At 41.9% G+C, this 24,590-nt stretch overlaps 1 protein-coding gene across 6 annotated transcripts in view; it reads right to left on the bottom strand.

Moving 5' to 3' along the window:
- Positions 1-3,195: 3,195 nt before the first annotated feature.
- LRRC31 (leucine rich repeat containing 31) overlaps positions 3,196-24,590 on the bottom strand; it is a 33,011-nt gene continuing 11,616 nt past the window's right edge. The window contains exons 1-11 of one of the 6 annotated variants that reach the window (XM_064457962.1): positions 17,191-17,372; positions 16,366-16,630; positions 14,415-14,672; positions 13,005-13,154; positions 12,423-12,590; positions 9,772-9,939; positions 8,715-8,882; positions 7,787-7,954; positions 6,547-6,714; positions 5,200-5,367; positions 3,196-4,025 (exon numbers count right to left, since the gene is read on the bottom strand). In XM_064457962.1, coding sequence (XP_064314032.1) covers positions 3,706-4,025; positions 5,200-5,367; positions 6,547-6,714; positions 7,787-7,954; positions 8,715-8,882; positions 9,772-9,939; positions 12,423-12,590; positions 13,005-13,154; positions 14,415-14,672; positions 16,366-16,378 — 1,749 coding nt within the window. In that variant the 5' untranslated portion in view covers positions 16,379-16,630; positions 17,191-17,372 and the 3' untranslated portion in view covers positions 3,196-3,705. Of the gene's footprint in view, positions 4,026-5,199; positions 5,368-6,546; positions 6,715-7,786; positions 7,955-8,714; positions 8,883-9,771; positions 9,940-12,422; positions 12,591-13,004; positions 13,155-14,414; positions 14,719-16,365; positions 16,631-16,785; positions 16,898-17,190; positions 17,373-24,590 lie in introns of those variants that run through there. The other 5 variants (XM_064457963.1, XM_064457964.1, XM_064457965.1 and 2 more) reach the window with 5 other exon arrangements.

Below are 24,590 nucleotides of genomic sequence, written 5' to 3' on the forward strand. Positions count from 1 at the left end.
AAACAGGTGATTTTTTGAGTTTTGTTTCTGTGTTTTTGTCAACATTGACTCCAGCTGATTCAGGCAGATTCTGAAGCATTCTTGAGATGTCTCTTTCTGAATGTTCGTTATCTCAAAGCATTAAGGCAGCTGATTAACTGGAAATTATTCTGATCTGTAGGAGTCTGGTACAATGTCATGTTCTTTGTTCTGAATCCCGAAGTTTTTCACACGCAATTCTTAGAAATCTGTTTTCCAGTCAGTGAGGTACAGCCGTACCTAGAGTGAAACAACATTTGTGGCCCCACCTACTATCAGTTATTTAATGAGTTCTACATTCAGAAATTATCAATACCTTGGTTGGAAATAGGGAGGAGGATTCCAGGCAGTCAGAACATAAGCAATCCTACCAGAACCTGCATTACCATCCTGTCTTACAGAGGTGTAAAAAGCTGTTTTATAAGTATCTCTACACTTTTGCAAAACTGTTCACTGATGTTTTGACAATCTGTAGTTATAGTATTTGGCATGACTGCAAGCTGTCAAATCCTTAGCTCATCTCTGAGAGAGCTTGGTGACAGTTTGTAAAACGTCTGTGTACGACAGGCTTATTTGAAAGCAGAGTCTGCAGAACGCAATATTCTGCAATGATTCTGGGTCCTGGCATGCCGTAACACCATTGTTATTCAAAAGAACCATGACAAACGCTTCTTACTATAATCCTAGCATGCCAAATTTATACACAACCATGCCTTTCCACAGCACTTTACAGATAAGTGTTTGTCCCAGGCAACTTGTCTAGTTTTTATTCTGTATTGCTCAGTTACTCCTTAAACCCCTCCAGAGTTTTACTTGTGGCATACATAAAGGTGGGACCGGCCACTGTGGAGATTCAAAATGCACGAGTGGGTAGGAGCAGAACCCTTTACTCAGTTTAACTGGCGGGTTGGAACCGCAGCCCTGCTCTCCCTCGCCTTGTCTGCCTCGGAGAAGCTGGTGGCATCCGGAAGGAGGTGGGAAAGGCAAGGACACCGAGACTCAGCTCTTCTTAGAGCTCCACCTCCAGGTAGTGCTCTCTGGATGCTGCAGCTCGTCTGCTTCTAGGGAATGGATCTTATTTCCATTTGGCTCTTGGATCAATTGATACTGAAATCTCATTAATATGCTTGTTGGCAGGAGAGAGCTGGCAGTGCAGAAAAGTGGGATGTCTCAGTTTTGGTTTTCCATTTTACTACATAACTGATGCTGTTTTGATTATCTGGAGATGTCTCATGAAATTTTTTCACCCAAAGTGAAGGCAAAGAGGAACAGAGAAAAGGATGATTCAGAGACTACTGAGGAGTCAATCACTGGAAGAGAGAGATTCCCTGGAAGATTGGCAGATAGACAGGACATTTAATAGAAGTGATTTAATAAAAGCTTTTTAGTGGCACAATAGGTATGTCAGAATCATGAGAGGGCAAAGGACTGAGAAGGGGATCACGAACAGCAAGTGGAGAGGTTGCTAGCCGTGAGTCTGTACTGTGCTCTGGAGCTGAGAATGAGGAACCCAGCTGTGACAAAGCAAGAAACCCCAAGACTGAAGTCCAGTTCAGCCAGTAAGATCACAACAGATACCGGACATTAAATATGGGCCAGCTGCTTTACTGAATTAGAGAGAGAGGTTCAAGTGGGAAAGGAGTGATTCAGAGAAATTCTGGAGGTCTTCCAGAACAGACGAAGGACCAATTTCCCAGTTGGACCAAAGGCAGGTTTGAGGAGGAAAGTCACAGGAAGGCAAGTAATTAAGAGAAGAGGTTGTTGTGCTGCTGTTAGAGATGATGGTACTTCCACATCAGAATAACTCTCCTGGCTTGAGTCACTGCTTGAAAGACTCTCTTGTTACCCCTGTATGAAACAGGGGCTCTTTGCTTCATTTCAGAGGTTGAGGATCTCTGTAGAAAATAACCGATCCCACACTGCAGCAATACCCTGCTACCTCTGACAAAGACACTCCAGTTCATCTCACATTTCTCAGAGCTGGGGGAGCCAAGTGCACTTTTCAAGTGGAACTGAAACTGGAAGCAGGAAGTCCATAGAGACCCTCACAGGAATTCATGGATTAAACGATCAAGAGGTATCAGCACAGCATGGTCAGCTGCTGGTTATAACCCTGACCCCAGCTGGAAGGGTCATCCAGACTGAAAGCTGAATATTGATCTGCTTCTGCATGGGAGAGGTCCTAGCTAGTTAGGAAAGCACCACTGAATGATCCTGTTGTGCCTCTCCTCCAGGAGATTGCTGCAGCATGTAGATATACTCAGGGCTAATTGAGCAGTACTTTATCCCTCAAGCTGCCTCAGGATTTCTCTAAGACTCCTCACTCAGTGGGCAGATCTAATATCTTTACTTCCTAAAATACCTTACCAATGAATAATCCCCCTGCAGTCTTTGAGCTCACGTGTGGGTTAACATGCTCCATGACATGAGTGACTAAGACAGAATTCGGCTCTGTGTAAGCAAATACAATAAAATGCCAAAACCAAAATTATCAGATGAAAAAAGGAGGAGCCGCTTACATGTCCTGAGTTGGTGCTTTTTCTAACAAGTCTTGGGCACAGAGCAGGGTGCTCTGCTCTTAGCTAGAAGCTGCCCTGTGGCTTTGAATAATAGATTTTGCTTATTTTCTTCATCTTTAGGGTAAGGATAAGAACACTGTCTACGTCTCAAGGTATTGTGAAGGTTAATGGATTAATCCTGAATGCAGGAAGCATGAAGGCACTGCAGGGACTCCCACTGGCTTTCATATGCTCTAGATTGGACTCTTGGATCTGGAAGTTTGGTTTTGTACTGCATGTCATAAAAGGGTCCATACAGAAAGCACAGTCTGGGTAAGGCTGAAACAGCTCAGGATGAGAAGGAGCATCTCTGAAGTATCCTGAAGTCTTTGCATAGCCTTATCCAGAACGCTTACGGATTGCTCTGTATCCAAAATCCTTGCTAAGGTAGCAGGACGTATCTCTGGTTTAACCTACCACAGCATTTCCCTTGCCCCTGAGACCTGCCAAGACACCAATCAACTGTTTCTTACCTTGATTTTTATGCTGATTCTGTACACAGGACTTGTTTACACTATGGGATAGCATCAAGGGCCAGAGCAGAGGCAGAACAGCTCCTTCTGTATTTTCCTTACTGGACTAATACATAATCCTGAGTTGTTGGGATGCTTTCCAAATGTCACAATTATGTAGATTTAATGCAGTCACAAAGAGGCAAAAGTTTTGGGAGAGGAGAAACTAAAATCTAAAACATAGAGGTTTCAAGTATTTTCACATCAGAGGCACTTTCCTTATATACACGAGGCCAGATTCACGTTGCCCACCGACCTGCACAGCACACAGCCCGGCCACTTCCCTCCATGGGCAAACCTGCAGTGTGTCCATCTGAAATCATCACTGCTCTTTGGACACTAGTCATTGCTGTATTCACAACATGAAGATTAAGCATATATAGTAGTGTCAGCCTAGCAGTGTAGGCATGGCCCAGAGAATCTGAAAGATATGTTATTAAATTGTATCATCTATTCATGTAGAAAGTTAAATAACAGCTTTACATAATTATGGAACTATCTCAAGAGCTCTCATGAGATGAGATTATGAAAAACTGGGCAGCCTTCTAAGCCAGAGATACATAATACTTGGTTCATGTGCTGCTTGTGAAAGGTCTTCCAGAAACCTTCAACCTCCATCAACAGTCAAAACGAATGTCTCGTTTGTTGTCTTGATTAAAGCTTTCCAGTTGTTTCCGCTGCGATTCTGAAAGGACCCATCTTTGCATGCCCAGCTCTGCCAAGGCAGGCAGCTTTGTCAGTGATGCTAACAACTCGCTGAACCACATCCCACAGTCACGGCAGGACGATGGGCGAAGACTGACGTCCAGCTCTGAGAGTTCTTTGAATCCCGCTAAGCCTTGACAGAAAACGACCCACCCTTCGTCAGAAATGTTGTTATTATAACTCAAATCCAGCTTCTGTAATCTGGCTAGATGGCCGTCCTGCGTCAGTAATGCTGCAAGAAATGAGAGACACAAACACAACTAATACGTCCTGGCAATTGCTTTAAAAGCTTTCTAAATAATACCCTATTATTTAAGGCCTTTCAGCAGTCACACAGCAAGATTCAATTCCTCAGCAACATAAAATCACTCACTGTTGATCTCAGAAAGTTCGCTCTACCACAGCTGAAGGAGTGTACAACATTTAAAACACAGGCAATTCAAAGGGAACAGAACCGTGCGGTTAAAATTATGTGAAAAGCTTTGAGTCAGTTGGAAGTAGGTTATATCAAGTGCCAATTAAAATAGGCAGACAGGCTTTACAGGGAGATTTAGAGAGAGGAAAGAAAAACTAGATGAGGTTGCATGATTACAACAGCCTCCTCTCACTGTGGGAGGGTAATGGGCCTTATATACCCTAAAGGGAACTGGGATCCTTAATGGATGATGGGCAAAGGAGACACCCATCAAGGGTGATGTTTGTAAAGTCAAAAATATTCAGGCTTCATCTCACCAGCCTTCAGATTACAGGGCCTTAATAGCTGTCACACAGCTACTGCCAGTCTTAGACACTCAAAACCTGTGAGTCAGGCCCACAGAATCACAAGGATGATTATAAAATAAACTGGTTTTAAAAGGATCCTAAAATTTATTCCTTCATTGGGTTCCTATTTTCCAGTATTTCTCAGCAGCTGCTAAGAGGTGGGCTAAAAATATTTCTGGTTTAATTCTCCCGTAGTAGTTTGACTCGAGAAGCACACCTAATGGGCTGAGAGCTGGTAGTGCCTGTATTACCGGCTGCCAGAATGTACATTTCCCATAAATTACTGAACCCAAAACCAGCAACTGAGCAAAATAAAACTCCTCACAGGCAGCTTTAAATATCCGATATGAAAAACAGACATAAAACCTACATTTGTCTAAGTGTTTTCTTTTTGTATTAATATATAAAACTCTGCTAAAATGATTCTTTGCATGTTTAGCCTGTTCAGGTTTTGCACTGTGCATGTATATGACACACAGCCTTCAGCAAAATGAAAACCCTTCCTGGGAAAAATACTGCTGTATTTTCCATCTTTTCATTTGATTTATACAAAAACATGCTCAGCACATAGAACAAGTCCCTTCTGAATTGTGGTCTAAATGCCCTGGCTCCTTGACTGCTAGTAAATACCATGTTATACATACTTAGAAGTGCCAAATCTTCAGCCACCAAGTTGCAGCTGCTCAGTCTTAACACTTGAATCTCCGTTGCAAGCTTTAGTGCTCCCAAAAGCAGCTTTAGGTTCCCACCAACGCACTTATTCCAAGAAAGGTCTAATATCTCCAGTTCAGGAAGGTGAAGGGCAGCCTCAGCTGAAAAGATTAAGACCGGCAACTTCTGCTTAGTAAGAGAAAACAACATGGCCTCAAAAGACACCTCACCGGCAAGTCACCTGTAAATAGGCTCCTAACAGGCTGCTTACTTGTGCTTAGAATGACTTATCTTATCTTAATAAAAGTCAGAAAAAAATATTTCCTGTGCTCTTTAAAGAATATAAGAAGGGCCTTCCTATAGAATCTTTGAGGACTCTCTGGAGGGGTTTCTTGTCTTTCTCTTTATGTTATTGGCTTAACCTTGTCCCACTGAAGTCAATTCAATATAACAGCTTGTTTTAAACCATTTCATATCAATTTAAAGACAGCATTTTTTTTCTGTGAACTCACCATGCAAGGTGAAATGCTCTGTATCTTTTGACAACACCAATTTCCATGATGTCACTCTTACATAATTGCAATGATATAAATATAGTAGTGTTCGTGCAGGGACCTCAGACTAGTTTAGCTTGCTGCTGCTTCTGCTGCAGGCAGACAAGTTTTACTATAGGTCGCAATGTCACTAGTAAACAGTACAAAATATAAGTGGACAATGCACAGTAACTAAGAGATCCCTCTGTACTTAGATTTCATGTGCCATATGGAATACCTAGCAAAGGGACAGTGTGGCTGCTAATCCACTGAGATTCGCAATAAGTAGGCAAAAGAGGCTGAATTTACATATCCTGTGTTAAACTGGACTTGCCTTCATGGCCTTGCAATATCTTTTCCGCTACTGCAGTCATTGCCTCAGCTCCTCCGCTGCCCCATGCTTAACTCTATCCCAGAAAGCTTCTACTGAAACTTTCACCCACAGTGAGGTGAAAAACATTTAGTGAAAACTTTACCCTGCTAAACTGCAAGTGCAGTGTTACGGCCAAACACTAATTACAGCATAACATGAAATCATGTTTTGTTTTGTCTTCCAAAATTAGGGAAGCTCACTATCAGACAAAGGACTAAAAGGACTTCATCCAGTCAGGTATAACGGAGGAAGACACACAATGGTCCTCCCTTGCAACCAGGTACCATGAAGTACAGGCTTCACTACAGGCTTTTTCACTCAGGACCTGTGGTATAATGTAACCACAATCTCTGGAGTTCGGCCAGAAGAGAATGAAGTGCTTTGTCCCACAAGGATACACAGAGAACAGACACACTTGAAAAAAACATTCCTACCTAGTGATGAAAATGACTCTTTGCTCAAACCACAATTGCTGAAGGCCACAGATTTCAACTTTGGTAAAAACCTGAGCCTGCCCAGAAGAGGATCAGATGAGATTCCTACATTTGTATTCGAGGATAAATTCAGCTCTTGAAGACTGGATAGTAAAGGTATCATCTGGGCTGTGAAAACATGAAATATTTATTAGACAGTCACCGATCCAGAACAAATATGTAGTTGTATATTTGCCTGACATAATTTCTTTATAAACCAAGGCCAAGTTTTTACACTCAAATTTATGGTGAGCAATGTTTTACTCCATAAATAGCCTTGTCATTTTCAGTAGGAATGCTTAAGAAATTAGGTCTTACATACTGTGTGGAAGGTTGTCAGAACACAGCTTCCTGTTGAAATTTGCTAGGTGAAGTAGGGAATTTAACATTAAATGAGAGTGGGGTTATTTCCAAATGTCGTCATTGCTAACTGAAACTCCTTTATATTAATGTGATTATTCTCTATGGGTCAAGAAATTAAAAATAAGTCATGATTACTAATGGTCAACATTTCCCTATGCTTCAGCGGCAGCTTTTCAAATTATCTTCTTTATCATGGAAAGTAAGACGTGGGCAGTAAAGGATATTTTGTTGTTGTTGTTGTTCTCCAGAGTAAAAACCAATATAAAAAAGTTATGATAATGCACACAGAAAAACAAACTGTCTCATTGATTGAATAGGAGATATATTTTTCTTCCTAATAGTATTTATGAGTTGGATCAATTCAACCTGGAGACTGCAGTCTTCAGCTTTGCTATAAAACAGAGAGCAGCAGCAGTGCAAGATCTCCTGACATCACTCTCCACTTGACTTAAAGTTCACCAAGGGTGTTTTAGGCAGTTACGCACCTTGGATCCACGTCAATTTATACTAGAGGGGAACTGTCTCTGGATATTCCCAAAATTACTGATTATCAAAAAAAGCAGTGCTTGGTGGCGGTTCCTACATTCACATCATGGGTCTGAATCATGGCGGATTCAGGTTCCACATGGGATCAGGCACTATGAGATTTCCTTTGATACAGCGAAACACCATTCCATATTGACAGAGGAAGCTAACCTCCACACTGCACTTTCAGAGCTGCCTAATGAAAATATACTGAGATCTGCTAGACTAGGTTAGGCAGAATCTCTTACGCCTTTGAGATATTTTCAGAAGTCAAAACCTACATTCTTAATGGATTTCCTCAACCTGTTCTTACACAAAACGGTCATGTCCTCTTCTGTTACACAGCACTGGTGGAGATCAAGGACTTCGAGATTCTTCAAGCTGGCCAGATGAGCTGTTGAGTCTTTAAAGCCACCACCAATCTCTTTGTTACATGATATGTCTAGTTTTCTTAGCTCAGCAAGGTGTTGTAAAGCAGTGCCTGAAATGGGAAAGGAAGCATGCTGGTCACCAGCTGCTACAATAGCACAGGTCACAGCTTTAGTGTTTATTTATTTTAACATCAAAGTTTGCACAAGGTATTGAAGCTTAGGCTCAGCTTCAGTGTATAATCACAGCAGACATACAGTAATATTGCAAAGCCTCCCTATCTATGCAATTCCATTCTTCTCTAAAAGAGCAGGTGAAGGTGAGGCCAGCTCATCCCCCAGATCCATTCAATCCTCAGACTTTTGCAGAAATGACTACTGGATGTGCTAATTAGTGCGATTAATTAATTGTTTCATGGGTAAGACCTCCACTAGGGAGACACAGATAATAAGCCCATTTCATATGGCTTCACTGGACACTCATTAAGTGACAATGGTGAATTTGGATTCCCCTCTGAGAGTAGTATTAGCTTGTTAAAAGTTAGCTAGCCTGTCTGTGCCCTTGCCTATGTTCCATCTGGGGAGAGAGGAAGCATTTCCAGAGAGCCATTAATCTACCCTAAGATGTGTCTCAGATAAATGGTGTGGAGGGTGACTCTCCCCACTGACTTTCACATGCTTGAGCTCAGGGAAGATAAATGCTACTCCTGCTGAAAGTCTCTGTAGTCTTTTATCAATCCTCAAACAGCAAATAACGATTGCCCATTAATACTGCCAAACCATCAGCAAAATCCCACCTCATTGCCTTTCTTAAATGGTTTTCAGATGTACAATTTATTCGGAATGAAAGTCTTTCTGAACATAAAGTCTAACCTAAGCCCTGGAGGCTGTCTTGCGTTAATCCACACATATGCAAGTTTAACTCTTTCAAGCCTGGCACATTTTTCAGATCCTGAGCAATAACCTTCATGCTGCCACCGATGTGTTTGTTGATAGAGATATCTAATACTTCGAGGTCTGGGATCACATGTAGAATTTCAGCTGGGGAAAAAAAAAACCAAAAACAACAGAAAACCAGAATTGGTGATTGTCTGGAATATATACAGATGAACCCGAGAAAAATATAGCACCATGACAAACAGGAAGAGGTAAGCTGAGTTTGCCTATATGTGTGGTTTAGGTTTACTAAGTTCCTGTTCCACCTAAAAAATACAGCAAAACAAGGATTGGATAGTAATCAAGAATATCAGTGAAAAAGCTGTATGAAAATAAAGATGAATAAAATACAAGGACAGTTCGAAAAATACAGGGGAATAAAAAGCAGGAATACAAAAAGAAATTAAAATTTCTAATGGAAAGATATAGGACTGTATGCTGTATATGGCCATCTCCTGCAGTGGAGACCAGAGCACAGGGGCTTCTCTTTAGGGAGAAAGCATCTTTTAAAACACAGATTCAGATCAAAAGACCATATAAGATTAAGCTATGGTGAGAGGAAAGAGGGGAGGGGTGATCAGCGGTTGCCAACTCAGCCTAAATTCCCATCCCTTAGGCCTTCTTTCATATCCCATGGCTAACTACATGTTCTGCTGCTTAATTTTAAGCAATCAGTGTTGGAAATTCTGGCACACATGACTTGCTCAGGGTCTCAAAGGATCCAGCAACCCTGGACCACTGAGGCAGCCAGACTGTGGTTTAGACCTAGCTATTATTCTTCTCACGCCTACCTCACATGATTAGAGAGAACAACTTTCTTCTTGGAAGAGAGTGCATTATATCCCAATCCTGTGTGGTAAATACTATTATACTGCAGAGCCTGAAATAAATTAACTTTCAACCAATATTGAGCTCAATACAGCCATAATCTAAGTCAAACAAGTTACATTTTTGTGAAGCCAGTCTCTCAGTCCCGCTATGTGGATACACATACCAAGGGATTCTCCGTCCTTTGCTGTCAGGTTACAGTCTGTAATTTTCAGAAGTTTCATCTTGCATCCTTTCTGGAGTTTTTTTGTCAGGAGTGATAGTTTTCCACCTATGTTACTGTTCCATGATAAATCCAGTTCTTCAAGTTGAGGAACAATTTCAAATGCCTCTCCTGTAACAGAAGCCTAAGATGATTCATTCTAGGTGTCAATTTCAGTGCAAGACAAAAATACAGGGTTTGAATATATTAAGGGGGAAGGTCAGCCACTTAATTCTCAAATTATCATATTTTATAGGACTCTCCAGGAAAATTGGTGTATGCCATGAATCGTTGCTACTGCAGCAATGTTGTATGAATTCTCATCTTGTCTAAGGAGCAATATAGATCACAAGTCATTGTCACAGCACACACAGACTGCTCGGCCATCATTGTAGACCTGTGCCAGGACCCAGAAAGTCTAGTCTACAGGGAAATCAATACAAGTGACAAGCCTGAATTTACTGTCCTGTATAGTTCTGTTCTATTTTAGTTGGCAAACTTCTGATGTCCTCTGCACTGTGTCCACAGGTCATTCTGGAGGAGGAGGTAAAAGAAATCCTCTCACAGCTATTTCTGAGACTTAAAAGCTCCACTTCTGACAGGAATTTCTGACCCACTGCATAAGGAAACAAGAGGAGCATTGTTTTGACCCAAAGTAGCTTTCCCAAGATTTCAAGGCACATAGTCCTGCTTTTGATTACATTTAGAAGAATCAGCCTTTTCCAGGCTTGACGCACCTTCCAATGCAAACTGTGTTGGTGCTTCTTTGTAATACTAACATCCCACTGCAAAATCCAGCTTCCTAACCTCCTTTGTAGAGGAGGGAGGCAGATGTATATTTACATAAACTCATTCCCAAGAAAGATCAATCAATCAGACCACATGCAAATGCAATTTCAAAGTGTCACACAAAAATTTTTGATCTAAGGTCTCGTCATCCATCTAATAAATGAGAATTGTATTTTAATAATAAAATCCTTTCATGCCTTTGTGTTTTCATAATTAAATCTTCACAAAAGATTTATAACGGAAAAATAATTATTTCTCTTGTTTTAAGTGAATATCCAGGTTTGAGAGAAAACGACATGTCTTAATTTTTATTTTTGCATTTATTTTAAATTATTGCCTCAGTCTTGAATAGTGAGCAATGCACTACAGTTAGGAAGTGGTTTTGCCTCTGCAGTGTAGCCTGTTTGTTTGACATGGGGACTATCATTCCAGACACATTTTCCACCAGAAGATAAATAAAGGACTATAACTCCAGGAGTGGTTTCGTACCACCTCTCACACTCACAGCTCTGAGCAATCACACAAGAGAAGTTGATGTTATGGTTATAGTTGAGGCACTGATTTCTGAAAAGAATGCAGAGTCCACAAGTGGCCACATTTCCACAGATAGATGTGGACAGTATGGACAGGCAGTATGGAACTAAATACGCATGCTGTTTTCAAAATCGTAGGCAAAACCAATGCAAACTGGCTATTGCTATGCCACATGTCAAGGGCATCACATTTTGACTGTAAATTTGAGTTCTATGATCAGTTTTGTGTCTGTCTCAGCAGAGGCCAAGCCAGAAGGGGGAAGGAAACAGCACAGAAGAACCAGGCAGAATAAATCAATTGGAAACATAACCAATAAAACTCAAGAGGAAAAAAAGTATTACAAAAGGGGTTGAAAAAGAATGAAATGAATTTGAAGAAACCTGATAGAAGATGAAACAAAGATTTTAGCCTCATTAGCAACAGACCAATTATTTTCACCAGCTTTTGTAGAGATGCATTTTTTGTCCCCAACAGGTAGCATGACCCACTTTTGAGCTACCACCATACATATAACTTTATTTCTGAACATTTCCTGCAAAAAGCCTGGATATGAATGACATAAAAATCCAGCTTTATAACTCAGACCTGTTTTTAGAACTTGCAGAATATGCAGCAGTTTGTAGAATGCCTAGTTGACTGAGTCTACCCTTCTTTTAGATACGTATCACAGGCTCGCCCCAGAGTAAACTCCAGGCCCAGAGGTAAGTGACTCAGCGTGAGAACCTGAGTGTGTAACACCACCTTTCAAACCATTAGATCTCATGGTTTGCAGAAAGCAGGGTTGCAGGCACTCCAAGCAAAGAAGCATGCAGAGGAATAAGCTTCTCCCAGACTTGAGGAAACAAGTTATAAAGTTCCAAAGCAGCACCGGTTTTAAGTCTCCTCCAAAAGACCATCCATCTTTTTGTGCAGGCACTGCATCTGTCCTGCAGCATCAAGACCTGAGCCGACCCTATTATGACTAACTCAGTGTGTTTCAGTTCTTCTGTCTACCATTAGATACGAAAGCCAGCCAAAAAAAATTCTAATCTAAATTGAAAACATGCTTTCCTGCAAAATAGGACTGAATTCAGTTCCCTTCTGAATGTGAAACCTTTATGCCCTGAGGTATGAACTCAGCAGAGCTGCTCAAATGTATAAGGTCACTCATAAGCCCAAGTTCTTTCTACTGTTTCGCAGCAGGAGTTTACACTGCCCAGTGTGGAAGCAGCAGGGGTAGGATGTAGGAAGAGATGAGTTGGATTACAGTAGACCCAAGCTGTCTGGAAGTAAATGCAAATGAAATCCTGTACCTAAGGAGGTGATATCCTCAGCTGTCAGCCTGCAGTTGTTAAGTCGAAGGACTTTTAACAGGTTCACATGATGAAGATGAACAGCGAGAGCTTTCAAAGTCCCACCAACACAACCATTCCAGGACAGGCTGATCTCTTCCAGCTCTGGGACAAATGGCAGTAAAGAAGCTGTAAAAAAAAAAAAAAAAAAAAAAAGAAAAGAAAAGAAAAAGCATATTGTGTTTGTATGTTATCTGCACAGCCTGGACATCAATATGTCTTATACAGAGATGCTTTCTACAACCAAGATAGCATTATAAAGCCATGACAATTTGTACCTCAGTTTTCTTATCCGTAGTTTGAGTGTAAGGACCTTCATTTGCTTCACAGATCTGTGTGATTTTTATATTTTTATAGATATATATTACATAATTTATATAATTTATAATTAACATTTCTCAGGGACCTGGGACCGCCAGATGAAATGTTAAATAAAGCCAGGCCTGTATAGAAGAAAGGGAAGGGAAAAGAGGAGAGTGAGTAATAGGCAAATAAGAATTAAGGAAATGTATGAAGTGACTAGTTGAATAAAATTGTATTTACCCAGCTCTGTTACATCTGCTGCACTTAATGCACAATTATTTAGATCCAGATTCTTGCTGTTGGGCTTCTTTCCCAACTTCTGCATGAACTGGTTAAATCTCTGCTCACCAGATGGTGACTCCGCTTCAGAAATGAGATGTGAAAGTCCATCTGAGTAACAAAGAAATAGGGCCCTGGTTACCTCTGCTACGAAGACAATGTGTAAAACCTGTCTGTGGCTGTTGGTTGAAGACTTTAGGAAATTAACTACATCTGCCAGTAAACTGGGCTCTAGTTTTGATCAATATGGACCAATAACCTGAGTGATAAGATCACTAGAGACCAGATGACTACAAAGCTCCTGATGCAGAGTGAGAAAAGAATCTCCTGTTGCATATCTCCATGCTACCTTATGCCAGTGACTTTGGACATTTGCACCACCAGTTCAAGGACATGAAATTCGTGCAAAACTCTGAACTGCAGCTATTCTGTGTGCGCAAGTCATATAACCACCTCTGTGTGCCTGCACTGTAACCACACCACTACAATATAGTCCTTGCTGTGGCCCTGCAATTTTGTGGTGAACCTGCTGCTTCCTTCATGACAGCCTGTGCTCACTTTCATACATTGTCCGTGTAAAGCAGTTCCTGCTTTTCTTGGCTTTGCAAAGGAACCCCCACTTACCTTCTTCTTCCACGCAGTTTGTACAGCAAGGGAAATTGCATTTACATTCATTGCTAAACCCTTTAACAAATTAGTAATTCCATCTAATGCCCATAGCTGGAAAAAAAGCAGCCAAAAATGACACAAAATAGCAATCCCACTCTCAGTACCTGTCCCCTCATTGTTTCCCCAAACCTACCCAAAACTCTTAAGACACAGGATGGGGTCTAAGCCTCACTTTCCAGCTCCTTTTTAAAAATAGACTCTTTGTGTGGATGTAAAGAGTATTCTTGTGTGTGCCAAATAACATACATGATTAATTTCCACTCCCTTCCCCCCCCCTCACCAGTGTCGAGTGGTAGGAAACATCTGCTCTTGTTGTCTTCAGGTTGCTTTAGCAGCAGGGCAGACAGAGACCGATCTTAAATACAACAAGCCAAGCTACTGCGCAAAGCTGGGCTTTGAAGCCAAATAAGCTCTGCAACTAATGAGCTGACTCCAGCAGTGACCTCTCACATTGGAGATCAAGAGAGAGGTCACCCAAAAGCTCTATCCCTCCTCAGCAATATGGATCTCACTCCTTGCTTGGCACCTATCAAATTAGGGGGTACATCCTTGGTAACATTCCAGTCAGAAGCAAATCCTGGCTAAAGGATAAACTATGGGCAGCAAAGTACAGCATTTTGGCTAGTGAGAAAAACAACTGATTTTCTATGAAATTAAAATATATACATATGCACATGTACTTCATTGTTGTACCAGCATTACCTTCTACAGAGAGATCCTGCTTCTCACTCTGATCATAAGCTCCAGAGTTGTTTATTTCTGTTTCTTCAATTTCCCTTCTGTCCTTGCCTTCAGATTTCCCAAAGTCAAAGCCCTTGAAGAATTTTTTGATGGCTGAAGGCTGCTCTTCTTTTTTTCCAGGAAAGGATCTCCTTTCTTGGAACTGTTTTATAACAAAGTCAAATGGGGAACTCTCTGAGATGTCCTCTTCGTGCTTATTCTGGCAGCTCTGAATGTCACCTGTCAGGGGATCAGCAGACATAGAAGGCATTAGTTTTAGTAACATTTATTCTTGCTTACCCTCTTTCATAATGGCAGATGCACTGAGAATTTCCTACCATTCCCTCTGCACTTATATCAGAAAAGCACTGTTTAGTGGACCAGACTCTGAACTCAGTCCTCCTCCTTCAAATGGAACTAACTAGTAATGCTCAGTCTTTGAATTGCAGAGCCAGTGGTCCCAGTTCTCAAGGATACAGGTATCACTCTCTGCTGCCTTGTTAATGCAGACTGCTCCTAGGGCCACCCCATTTGGCCACTGAGCGCTGAGGGGCTAACCTGCTGCTTCCCCTGTCACTTAATTCCTGGGTTCAGTTCAGCGTCTTGTGGCCACATTAAAGAAGCAAGGCTGAGATGTCTCTGTTCTGAGGGGAAACCAGGTTAAGTTTGGCACCAAAGTGATTCTTCATGCCAAAGACCAGTCCAGCCGCCAGGAAGGTGAGAGGAGGAGGCTTGCAGCAGGGAGTACAAGGACATCCTTGCCTGAACAATGTCGCAGACTCCCAAGTTCAGGGTGGAACACACAAATGAAATGCCATTAACCTTAGAGCAAAGCTGAAGTGATAGTGCAGAAAACAACCAGATATCATAGCTATGAACACTGGGAGTGTGCCAATGCTGGAAGGAAACAAGCCCCCAGATAGCTTGTTTGGAACAGCTCAGTACTATAGTGCCTCAGTTTCCGTGGCTAATTCAGAGGTAAATTAAAGTTTGACTTTATAACGAATTATACACATTCTTTCCTTATTGCTGTTTATACTACACAAGCTGTAGTATCATCTGATGATTCTGAAGGTGCTTCCTTTTTCTCTAAACTATAATTTTATCCTTTTTCTTTAGTTTTAATTCTAGCATTCTCCCACAAACACATGCTTTTAACTGTGCAATCAGTCAAAAAAACTGAGCAGACATTCGTTGACTTTTGCTTTGTGAGGACTATGTGGAAAAGGTATGTATCAGGTACTACTGTGTGCCATTGGCTGCCGGGGGAATGACCTGTGCTCAGACCTTGATCCTGTAACAGACCAGAACTCATGAATGGATTTCTGTGCTCACACAGACTCCCCCTTTCCCAGTATGGACCCCACACAGAACTCATTCCACAATTCTCCAATATCCACAGAGCACATGAACTCAATCATTTTAATAATAATCTGTTATATATAAAGTTGCTGGCATCAATTTTCCAAAAAAGAGAAACCTGTGAAGAAGTATCAGTAACTCTATGCATTTCACATATAGTTCTCATATTATTATAGCAAAAGCCAGGTCAGGGGGAAAATGTCAAAGTAAAACAAATGTAGTTTTTATATGCACATATGTTTCTTTTTGTGTGTGTGTATATGTAGATGTGGGTATTTATACTGATGTATCTACACATAGGTATGTAAATTTTCTTACTGTGTTGGAAGTTATCTGCCATGATGCAAGTGTTCAAGGGCAGAGCACTTACAATTACGAAAAGCTGATGCATTGTTTAGTGTTGCTCTTAACAGCTTGCCACAGGTGTATTTCTCGTGAGTAAAGTACTAAAATTATACAACACAATGTACACAGCTGCACAGGCACAGTTACTGAGCTGCAAAGCAATGCTGGTTACTCTGGCTGTATTCTCATGCTGTAGAATAGTATTATTTTAAATGAAGAAACATACCTGTCTCTTCCATTGGTACACCTGGGGATCTGTTTCACCTTGTACAGCAATTTCAGGGCTTGTAGGAGAAGTGAGCCATGACATGCAAACAAAATCCCACTTCTTTCCCTAACAGGGCTTTCCACGTTGTTTTCTTTCAAGAGTTTCTATCTCCGTCAGTTTGATAGCAGCAGCTCTGCACAAGTGGTTTGTGGGCTCTTTCCTGATGGCTCTATTCCTCTGCACTGTCTCCCAACGTCAGCCTGCTGTCCCTGGCCTCTCTTTCCTGGAGGGGGATGAGAAGACCATTTAAATGCTCTGATCATGTCCCAGCTTATAGCACTCACAAGGCAGAAATCAGGAAGTGGCAGCACAGCCTTCGATACTGCGCTAACCACTGCTTGTCCCCGAAACAGCTGTTGTTAGAAGAGGCTGAGTCACCTTGTAGATCAGGTTACAAGACTACCTGAAGAAAAGCTCTTTGTTTTCCCACCCCTTTTGTCCATACTGGTCAGAAATACTGCTGGAGGCTGAGCGAAGCTGTGCTGCCAGCAGGATGTTGCATAATTCAGTAAAAGAAAGGAATACAGAGGACTAATGCACTCCTGTTCATTTTAGGGCAATAGGAGATATGGGAGGACAGGTCCTGCTGTGTACAACCTGCTTGTAGGCAACAGCATGATACAACTTTACGACGCGATCATTTGATACATCGTATACATACACTGAACTTCCCTATACCGTTTTTTGTCTCTCTGGCTGCCCTAGAATCTGGTTTTCATGATGGTGAATGTTACTATTTCTAGCTTAAACATACCCATGGCTGTTTATCTTGAATCTATTTACCTTTGATGATTCTTTTTAATGTATGAGGTCTTCACTTTTGTAGGCTAAACTAACCAAACTCTTCTTGTCTCCCCTCATGTGGCAAACTCTCCATTTCCCTTATCATTTCCTGCTCACTTTTGTCTGCACCCACTGCAATATAATTTATACTTCCTCAAATACATGGGACCATCCACCAATATGTATACACTAAAGACATACGCAAACTGGAGTGTGTTTGGTGGGGAATGATAAAGCTGGTCAACAAAACTAACAATTCCTTTGAAAGCAGCTGAGCAGACACCAGCCGTGAGGGCAGGCTTGACTCAGTGTGTCAACACACAATGATTCAGTCAGGGTGGAATGAGGCACAGGTGCTGCTAGGATAAGATTAAGAGAAGAAAAACTTAAAGTGAACATCAGGAAAATCCTCCTGCCCGTGAGAAGTACCATGCTGGGAAACATTTACAGTAGGAAAAAATGCACAAAAACACTGCGATGAACCATCTCTCCCTGCAGGAAAGGAGGGCACAGTTCTATCCCCAAACAGAAAGGATCTCTAAGTTGGTTTTAGGGTTTTCTGACACCAGGAGTGGCTGTCCTGTTCCTGTTTCTGAAACTAGCCTCTCTCTACAGACCTGTATCCCCACTGGGAAAGATCACCTCCCTCTGTGCTAATTCACTTCACACGTTCAGGCATCTCAGCCACGCAGAAGGTCTGAGAGATCAGCCACCCCAAGCATTTCTGTCTGTAAGGAACTCATTCAATTTGACAGCTCCTTTCCAATTTACTTGTTGTGCTTAACAGTGGAGTGGCCAGGGATGAAACAGAGACAAGGGCCACGAACATGTGCCACGCTCTGCTGGTCCAAGACACTCGATGCCCACTGCAGTTCAATGAGAGCACAGAATGGGAATATCTGATAATCTCCCCTCCCTGGAGCTGGGGAAATCCCTAAGCATGTTAAGCACCGATTACAGTGGTTAGGCTGGACTAACTTGAATGCTCTGACATCAGTGTGTTAGGCAATGTGTTGCCCATTCAGAAATTCTTTCCCCGCTTTAGGCTGTTGAATGATAGTGAAAATACCTCGTGGCACCATGACGGCATCCCTGTAATCCAGTGAGAAGGCAAATGTAGTTTTGCAGTGACCTAGTTTTGTCTTCCTAGAAAGCAAATCTTTACCTTTCTTTGCAGCAGCTATGTGGGAAAAGGGGACAGCAGGGTTATCCCAAAGCAAAGCAGGATAACTAGAGTAAGGCAGCTGCACCGGGCTGAAAATATGAGCATTACTTTGCAATAGCCTAAGCTGTGCCGTGGAAATGCAATATATCATGACGGCCAGGCCCAGCCATGTCCCTGTTAAATGCTAGACTGGGCCTTGCTGCAACAGTTGCTGCCTCCTACATGGCATACTTTGGAACACGTGTCCTGCTCCTGCCTTGCGGACCCATGCGTCTGCTTCTTGCAGTACATCTTGGACAGCACAGGGCAGGCTTAGCTTTTGGAGTTTAAAAATAATAAACGCCTTCCCCTTTCTATCCAGTTAAATGGCTTGTGACCATCTGCCGAGCGCTCAGTGTCACACTTGTTTATATCTACTCTTCTCTCTGTGTAGATCTGGGGCAAGGCTAGCAGCAGAACCAATTTTGGAACAAAATAGTTAAAGTTGCATCCCACACAGCATCCACTGGTGAGAGATTAATGTGGATTTTTGTACTTTGCCTCATTGTGACTCCTTAATCCGGCATATATTCCAAAGAAATAATGCCATTAGAGGATTAGTGCTACAAGTTCATTTGAAAAAAAGGATTTGCAAACATTGAAATCCTATATTCTATGTACTTAATCACTGAGTATCATTTTGGGGATTTCCTCTCCCATTAGTAGTGTCTCTTTCAATGAAAACAAAGTGAAGTAGCAACTCTGTTTTGGATGGCCTTTATTGTTCATTAAAGGAAAACAAACCCCCAAGCATCTTGTTAAAATAATACACACTAAACACACTGGACTAAACCCATCCTTGCTGTCATACAATTGTTGCAGTTATACCAGGGAGGCACTTGGCCCAATATTTATCTAGAATTTAATGATTCTGGATATTCATCTGCTAGGGATTTTTAATATTCTGAGTCCTGTAGCATGCAGTAATAACAGAGTGACCCTTGTTTATTCTAAGGCAATTTCCTTCCCCAGCTTCGTTCATACCCAGTGAAGCCACTGTTCTCTCTGTGGGAGAGGATGGAATCACTGCCACATTATTCTTTCTCCCTGTCCTTAGCACACATCTCTGCTGCTCTGTGTCCTCTTTCCACGTAACTGTCACTGCCTGCGGTAGCCTCCGTGGGCTCCTCTTGCTTAGCTCGATTTGTTGCAGGCTAGGTGTAGTGGGCAGTTGCATGGGCCAAGAAATTGCTGGGAGTGGAAAAATGCTTACTGCCCCATTGCCGGCTTTGCCAGATCCGGGTGACTTGCTCTTGGGCTGTGCTGACTCAGAATACATGTGCCAGGAGCTGCTGCCAGATGCGGGCAGGGGAAGGGTGGCCTGCTCCAGTACCAGGTTCACTGCCCTCATCTTTCTGAGCCACATACATCAAACCGTGCCCTCCACAGCAATCTCCGTCCTCTCTCTCCTGCTCTGTCCCTTCCCTTCATCCTCTGACTTTGACCCCATTCTGACCCCTTATTACTGAGGCAGCAAAATTCAGCCTTGCCTGCACAGCTGAGAAGCCTTCAGCTGCCACTGATGGTATGCTGCTAGCGCCACAATATCTGTGTCATCCACTAATTTGATGTTGACTCTCTTCACACCCAGACAATTCACAGAGCAGCAGGGACCAGCTTCAGGGCCAGACAAAAATCTTCAGACGAGACTGCACACACTAGAATGGCTAGAAGGACCATTCCCCGAGGATCAATTAATAGATGCAGTTGCACTCACTAGTGGGAAGGGCTCTGCAGAGCCTCGGATAGGAAATGTAGCTTGGGCTTCCAGGTAGGGCTCAGCAGCATGCTGCCATCTGGATAAACACTTTTTTCCATATATTCTTATACTCCTAGAAATACTGTGCAACACTGACACTTCTCTGGGGCAAACTCATTCCAGACTTCCCTGCACTGAGACCACTGTGCATGCCTGAGGATTCAATTGGGTCCAAAGTATCCAAATATCCTCATCATTTCCCACAAAATAAAATATTTGACCTTCTGATTTAAATAGCCCATCAGCCTACAGTAGTTCCTCAGACAGCTGTTTAAAATACATTTCACTGGGTTATGAAAACTATATCCAACCCCCTCATTCCTTATTTATGTACGACCACAGACTGATCACAGGGGGCATTTGAAAAGGCACTGAGAACTTACAAAACCAGCTAAAACCTTGGGTTCAGAAGTGCGTACACCTCAGAGCATCCTTAAGCAGCCCCCTAAACTCAGTGAGACTTTGCATGGCTGGAAAGGCTGAGGAAGATTTTGACATTTCACTGTTTTTACACCTTAAAACATAACAAAAAGTAAAGTTATGAAACTCTGGTGCTAGCGTGCAAAGTGGGCTCTGCCTGACCTGAGGGTGCTGCACACTTGGCAGGACAATCTTGCAGGTGCATGTGCTGGATGAACTGGCCGTGAGCAGAGGTCTCTGATAGCCCCTGTTGCCATTGATTTATTATTGCTGTAAGAATTTCAACCTTGCATATGCCAGCATGAGCTGCTAAACGCAAACTGCAGAATTCTAAAGCATGTTCTTTTTCTCAAAGCCAGAATTTACCTTACCTACTATGAAACAAGAGCAATGCTAAGTAGATTTTTCCAACTTCTATTTCATATTGAACACGCATTTTGATTTCCATAAAAAGCACGATTAAAAGATCCATCACAGCAGATATTTTTAACACTCTGATATCGAGTTACTCTTTTTGAAATAGAACTACACAAATACAAACTTAATGTTTCATTCTCTATTACAATATACCAGTCTGTCGGAGAAGATTTTCAGGGCTGGAAAATGCTTTTTGGTTGAACTTATGCCAGGAATAATCTCCTTTCAGTTAATCATTTACATGAATGGGTAATCTGCAGAGTTCATGCAAGGCCTGCAAACTATATTAATTACTAGAAACCTAATTAGAAATCAACAGAGTCAAAGGATCAGTGTTACTCCCATACGGTACCATCTGGTACAATGGGTCTGCATAGTTCAGCAAAACTCCCCATTGCATTCTGTGGAACTTCAACCTGAACACGTGTTGCCAGAGAGAGCGAGTTTATGCTGATACTTGAGGTAGTTCTAAAGCATTTTTAGGGTCATCCTAAATGACAACATCTGGGTCCCTGTATTTCTACCTGTTATTTCAAAAGTTAGTTCAAAAATCGGTATTTACTAAGAGTTTTCTTTTTGAATGCAATACCAATGCAGTCATAATTTGTCTTTCCACATCCAAAAATGCACTAAATCCATACATGGGTTAATGAAAAATCCCCCAACAAGCAAATATGAAAACATGTCTGCCTCTGCCATAAAATGGTTTAATTAAAGATAAGCATGTGTATTGTCATTTGCTTTGTTAATTACTACTCCAAGGTAAAAAGGCACATCCAGAGTGGAAAAGGTGAAATTCCATAGGTGACACAAACATGGCAGAGCATGGCTTCCCTTACCTCTGGTGTGCATGCATGGAAATGGTAATATAATTTTACCAACTGATTTTCTCTCTCAGCATGCGGCCAGTTTGAAAGTCTTGACCAAAACATTTCAGTCCTGTTTGAGACAATCCTAGCCAAATAAAAAATCAGGTCTTTGAAAACTCAACTTGTGTGCTTTTAAATCCAGACCTTTCCAATCATTTTGATTCAGGGGCACATAAAATACAGTCTTCTTTTAAGATACAGTGTTTGGTCAATTTAACTTTCAAAGGAACTTAATGGTTAGCCATACTTCATCCCTTAGATTCACTCATTGGCTTTTGGAACTGACATCAGCCATGCTAAGTAAAATTCAGCAGCTTTAGTTTTGCCCCTGTTTGGGTCCAGTTCTCTCTGGTTAATTCCCAGATTTCCACTGGGAATGAGACAGCTGTGTAATCCACCTAGTCTCTCCAAACTTCTCTCAAGAGCTGCGGTAACTGTAATGCTTTTCCATTGAACAGCCAATTGTGTTACCACCTGTAACCTTTCCAGTGAGTATTTGCTGATCTTGTCAGTGTGTATTTAGTACAGATGAACACCAAAGTTGGGCACTTCCCTCTTCAGAGTGTCCTGCAGCTCAGGAAGGAACTAGAGCACCTACCCTGCAACCAAGCAAAGGGCTGAAGATTGGAAAAAAAATTTAACTCCCAAGGAGTGCTACAGCTTAAAGGACATTCTGCATTCCCAGACATCAGAGGATGACAGTGACACTGACACACAGCTTTGCCCCTTCCCTTCTCTAGTTATTTTTCAATTTCTTGTGAGTGGACCCAAAGTCAACATCCCGTGTGTTTCTAAGCCAGCTGTGCCACCATAGACTCTGGTGACTGTTTCCAATCCCAGGACTCAAGGACACCACTTCTTGTTCAAGCTCATTCTTGGGATTTGCAGCCTACCAGTCCCAGACTTCCCAACTCATCTGTCAGACCACCCTTTCCTTACCTATGCTGCCAGTTGTGGGCATGCTACTCTTCTAGTTTAAACTTTTTTGGGGAAACATGGAAGAAAGTGAGGTTTAGCTAAAGAATTTAATATGTCTGAACATAGATTTCAATTTGGAAAAAGACAGGGTGATCTGTGATAAAGAAGCTGTTTGCCAAGTTCTGTATCAGTGCAGCTCATTTCATGACACAGAAATAAGTCTCCACTGAAGTGTATCTTGCTTCAGTGAAGTTCATAAGGAGAAGAAATAAGGGTCATCACTCTTTCACAGATTCCTCACTTATGAAAGTGTTTAGAAACAGTGGGTTAAAACCTGCTTAGACTCTAGTTTAGCAGGTTCTCTACCTATACAAACCCATTCCAGCATTGTATTTTGGCAAACAACATAATTCTTGAACTGGTAATAAAATTGACTATTACAATTTTTTGCCTTCCATTTTTGAAGACCATACATCCCATCAGCTGAGCCATGTCTGTCATTGATTTTGTCAAAAGGGAACAAAGGAAGTTCTGACCCAAATCAGTGCCAACAAAACATCTAGTGACAATGGTAAGACTATATCTACCTTAGTGCATGGAGCTGATTCCACACTGACAACCCATTTTGGTACTTCACAAATTGTGAAAGATGTCAAGTGACTGAAATTAATTGAGAAAGAGAGTCTCCTCATTCTTAATTCCGCTTTAGGATAGCACATAAATTCTTTTGACTCCTTGTGGTCTATGAAGTTATGCTCTCTTGGGGCATCCTATACAGGATGGGTCAAATCCCAGTTTTGAGACTTCCGCACTGCTTGCCATAGAGGTAACCCCAGGCAGTAGGTCTGGGTAAGAATGTACAGAAGGTGATGTGGACTCCAGCTCCATCTTTCACATTAGTATATATCTGGTGTCAGTAGTTCAGACTACAAACAGCAGATACTGGGTAGGAGCTGTCAGGCTACAGTTATCCCCTTTGCACAGAGGAATCTTGAGTGTCAGCATTTCCCCACGCTCAGACTCCTCACTGCAAAGGGGATAAAATGTGACTACGCTGTCCTAAACCATCTTAGCTAACAGTGACAGACCAAGGCCCAGATCAATCTGATATATTCTACATTACTTTGTCCTATTCATAACTCATCTCTTATGTCCCTCTCTCTCCCTCCTTTGCTGCTCTGCCATTTTTCCTGCTGGTGAAGATGACCAGGAGAAACAGGACTGCTGAGAGACACGCAGCCCACTGCACGATTCAGAAATACACCCCTGCCTGACGCCTGTGAAATCCCGTCACAAACAACTAGATCTTCTCCAGAGAGGGACCATTAAAGCATCTTTATGAATTGTGGTCGTCGCACTTCACTACGGCACACAGCAATCCTGCGTCTGTGCCAGAAACCAAAGGCTGGATGCCAGGGGTCTTGCATAGTAGTGCTCTCTCTCCAAACTTCCCCCATTAGTAAAATGGGAAAAAATTATATATCCTTATTATATTGCTGGTTTTGTTTCTGCCTCAGGAAGTAATTTTTCCTAGTATTAAACTTCTTGTGGTTTTCCTGAAACGTGATTCACATGGACTAAAACATCTGATGAAAAATGGATGCTGATGCAAGACTTTGCCTTTAATTTATTCGGGCAACCCTACATCTTACAGAGCATTTGCTTCAGCCTCAGCCAATCTTGAAAAATCCCAGCAGAGGAACTTTCTTCAAGACTCTATCTACTCATTACATTTCGAGTCACAGGCTTCTGCAGGCAGTTACAGACTGAGCAGACTGAACACAAGCTGAAAATTATCTTTAAGCCTAGAACG

The sequence above is a fragment of the Phalacrocorax carbo genome, chromosome 7 (assembly GCF_963921805.1).
Source record: "Phalacrocorax carbo chromosome 7, bPhaCar2.1, whole genome shotgun sequence".
Lineage (NCBI taxonomy): Eukaryota > Metazoa > Chordata > Aves > Suliformes > Phalacrocoracidae > Phalacrocorax > Phalacrocorax carbo.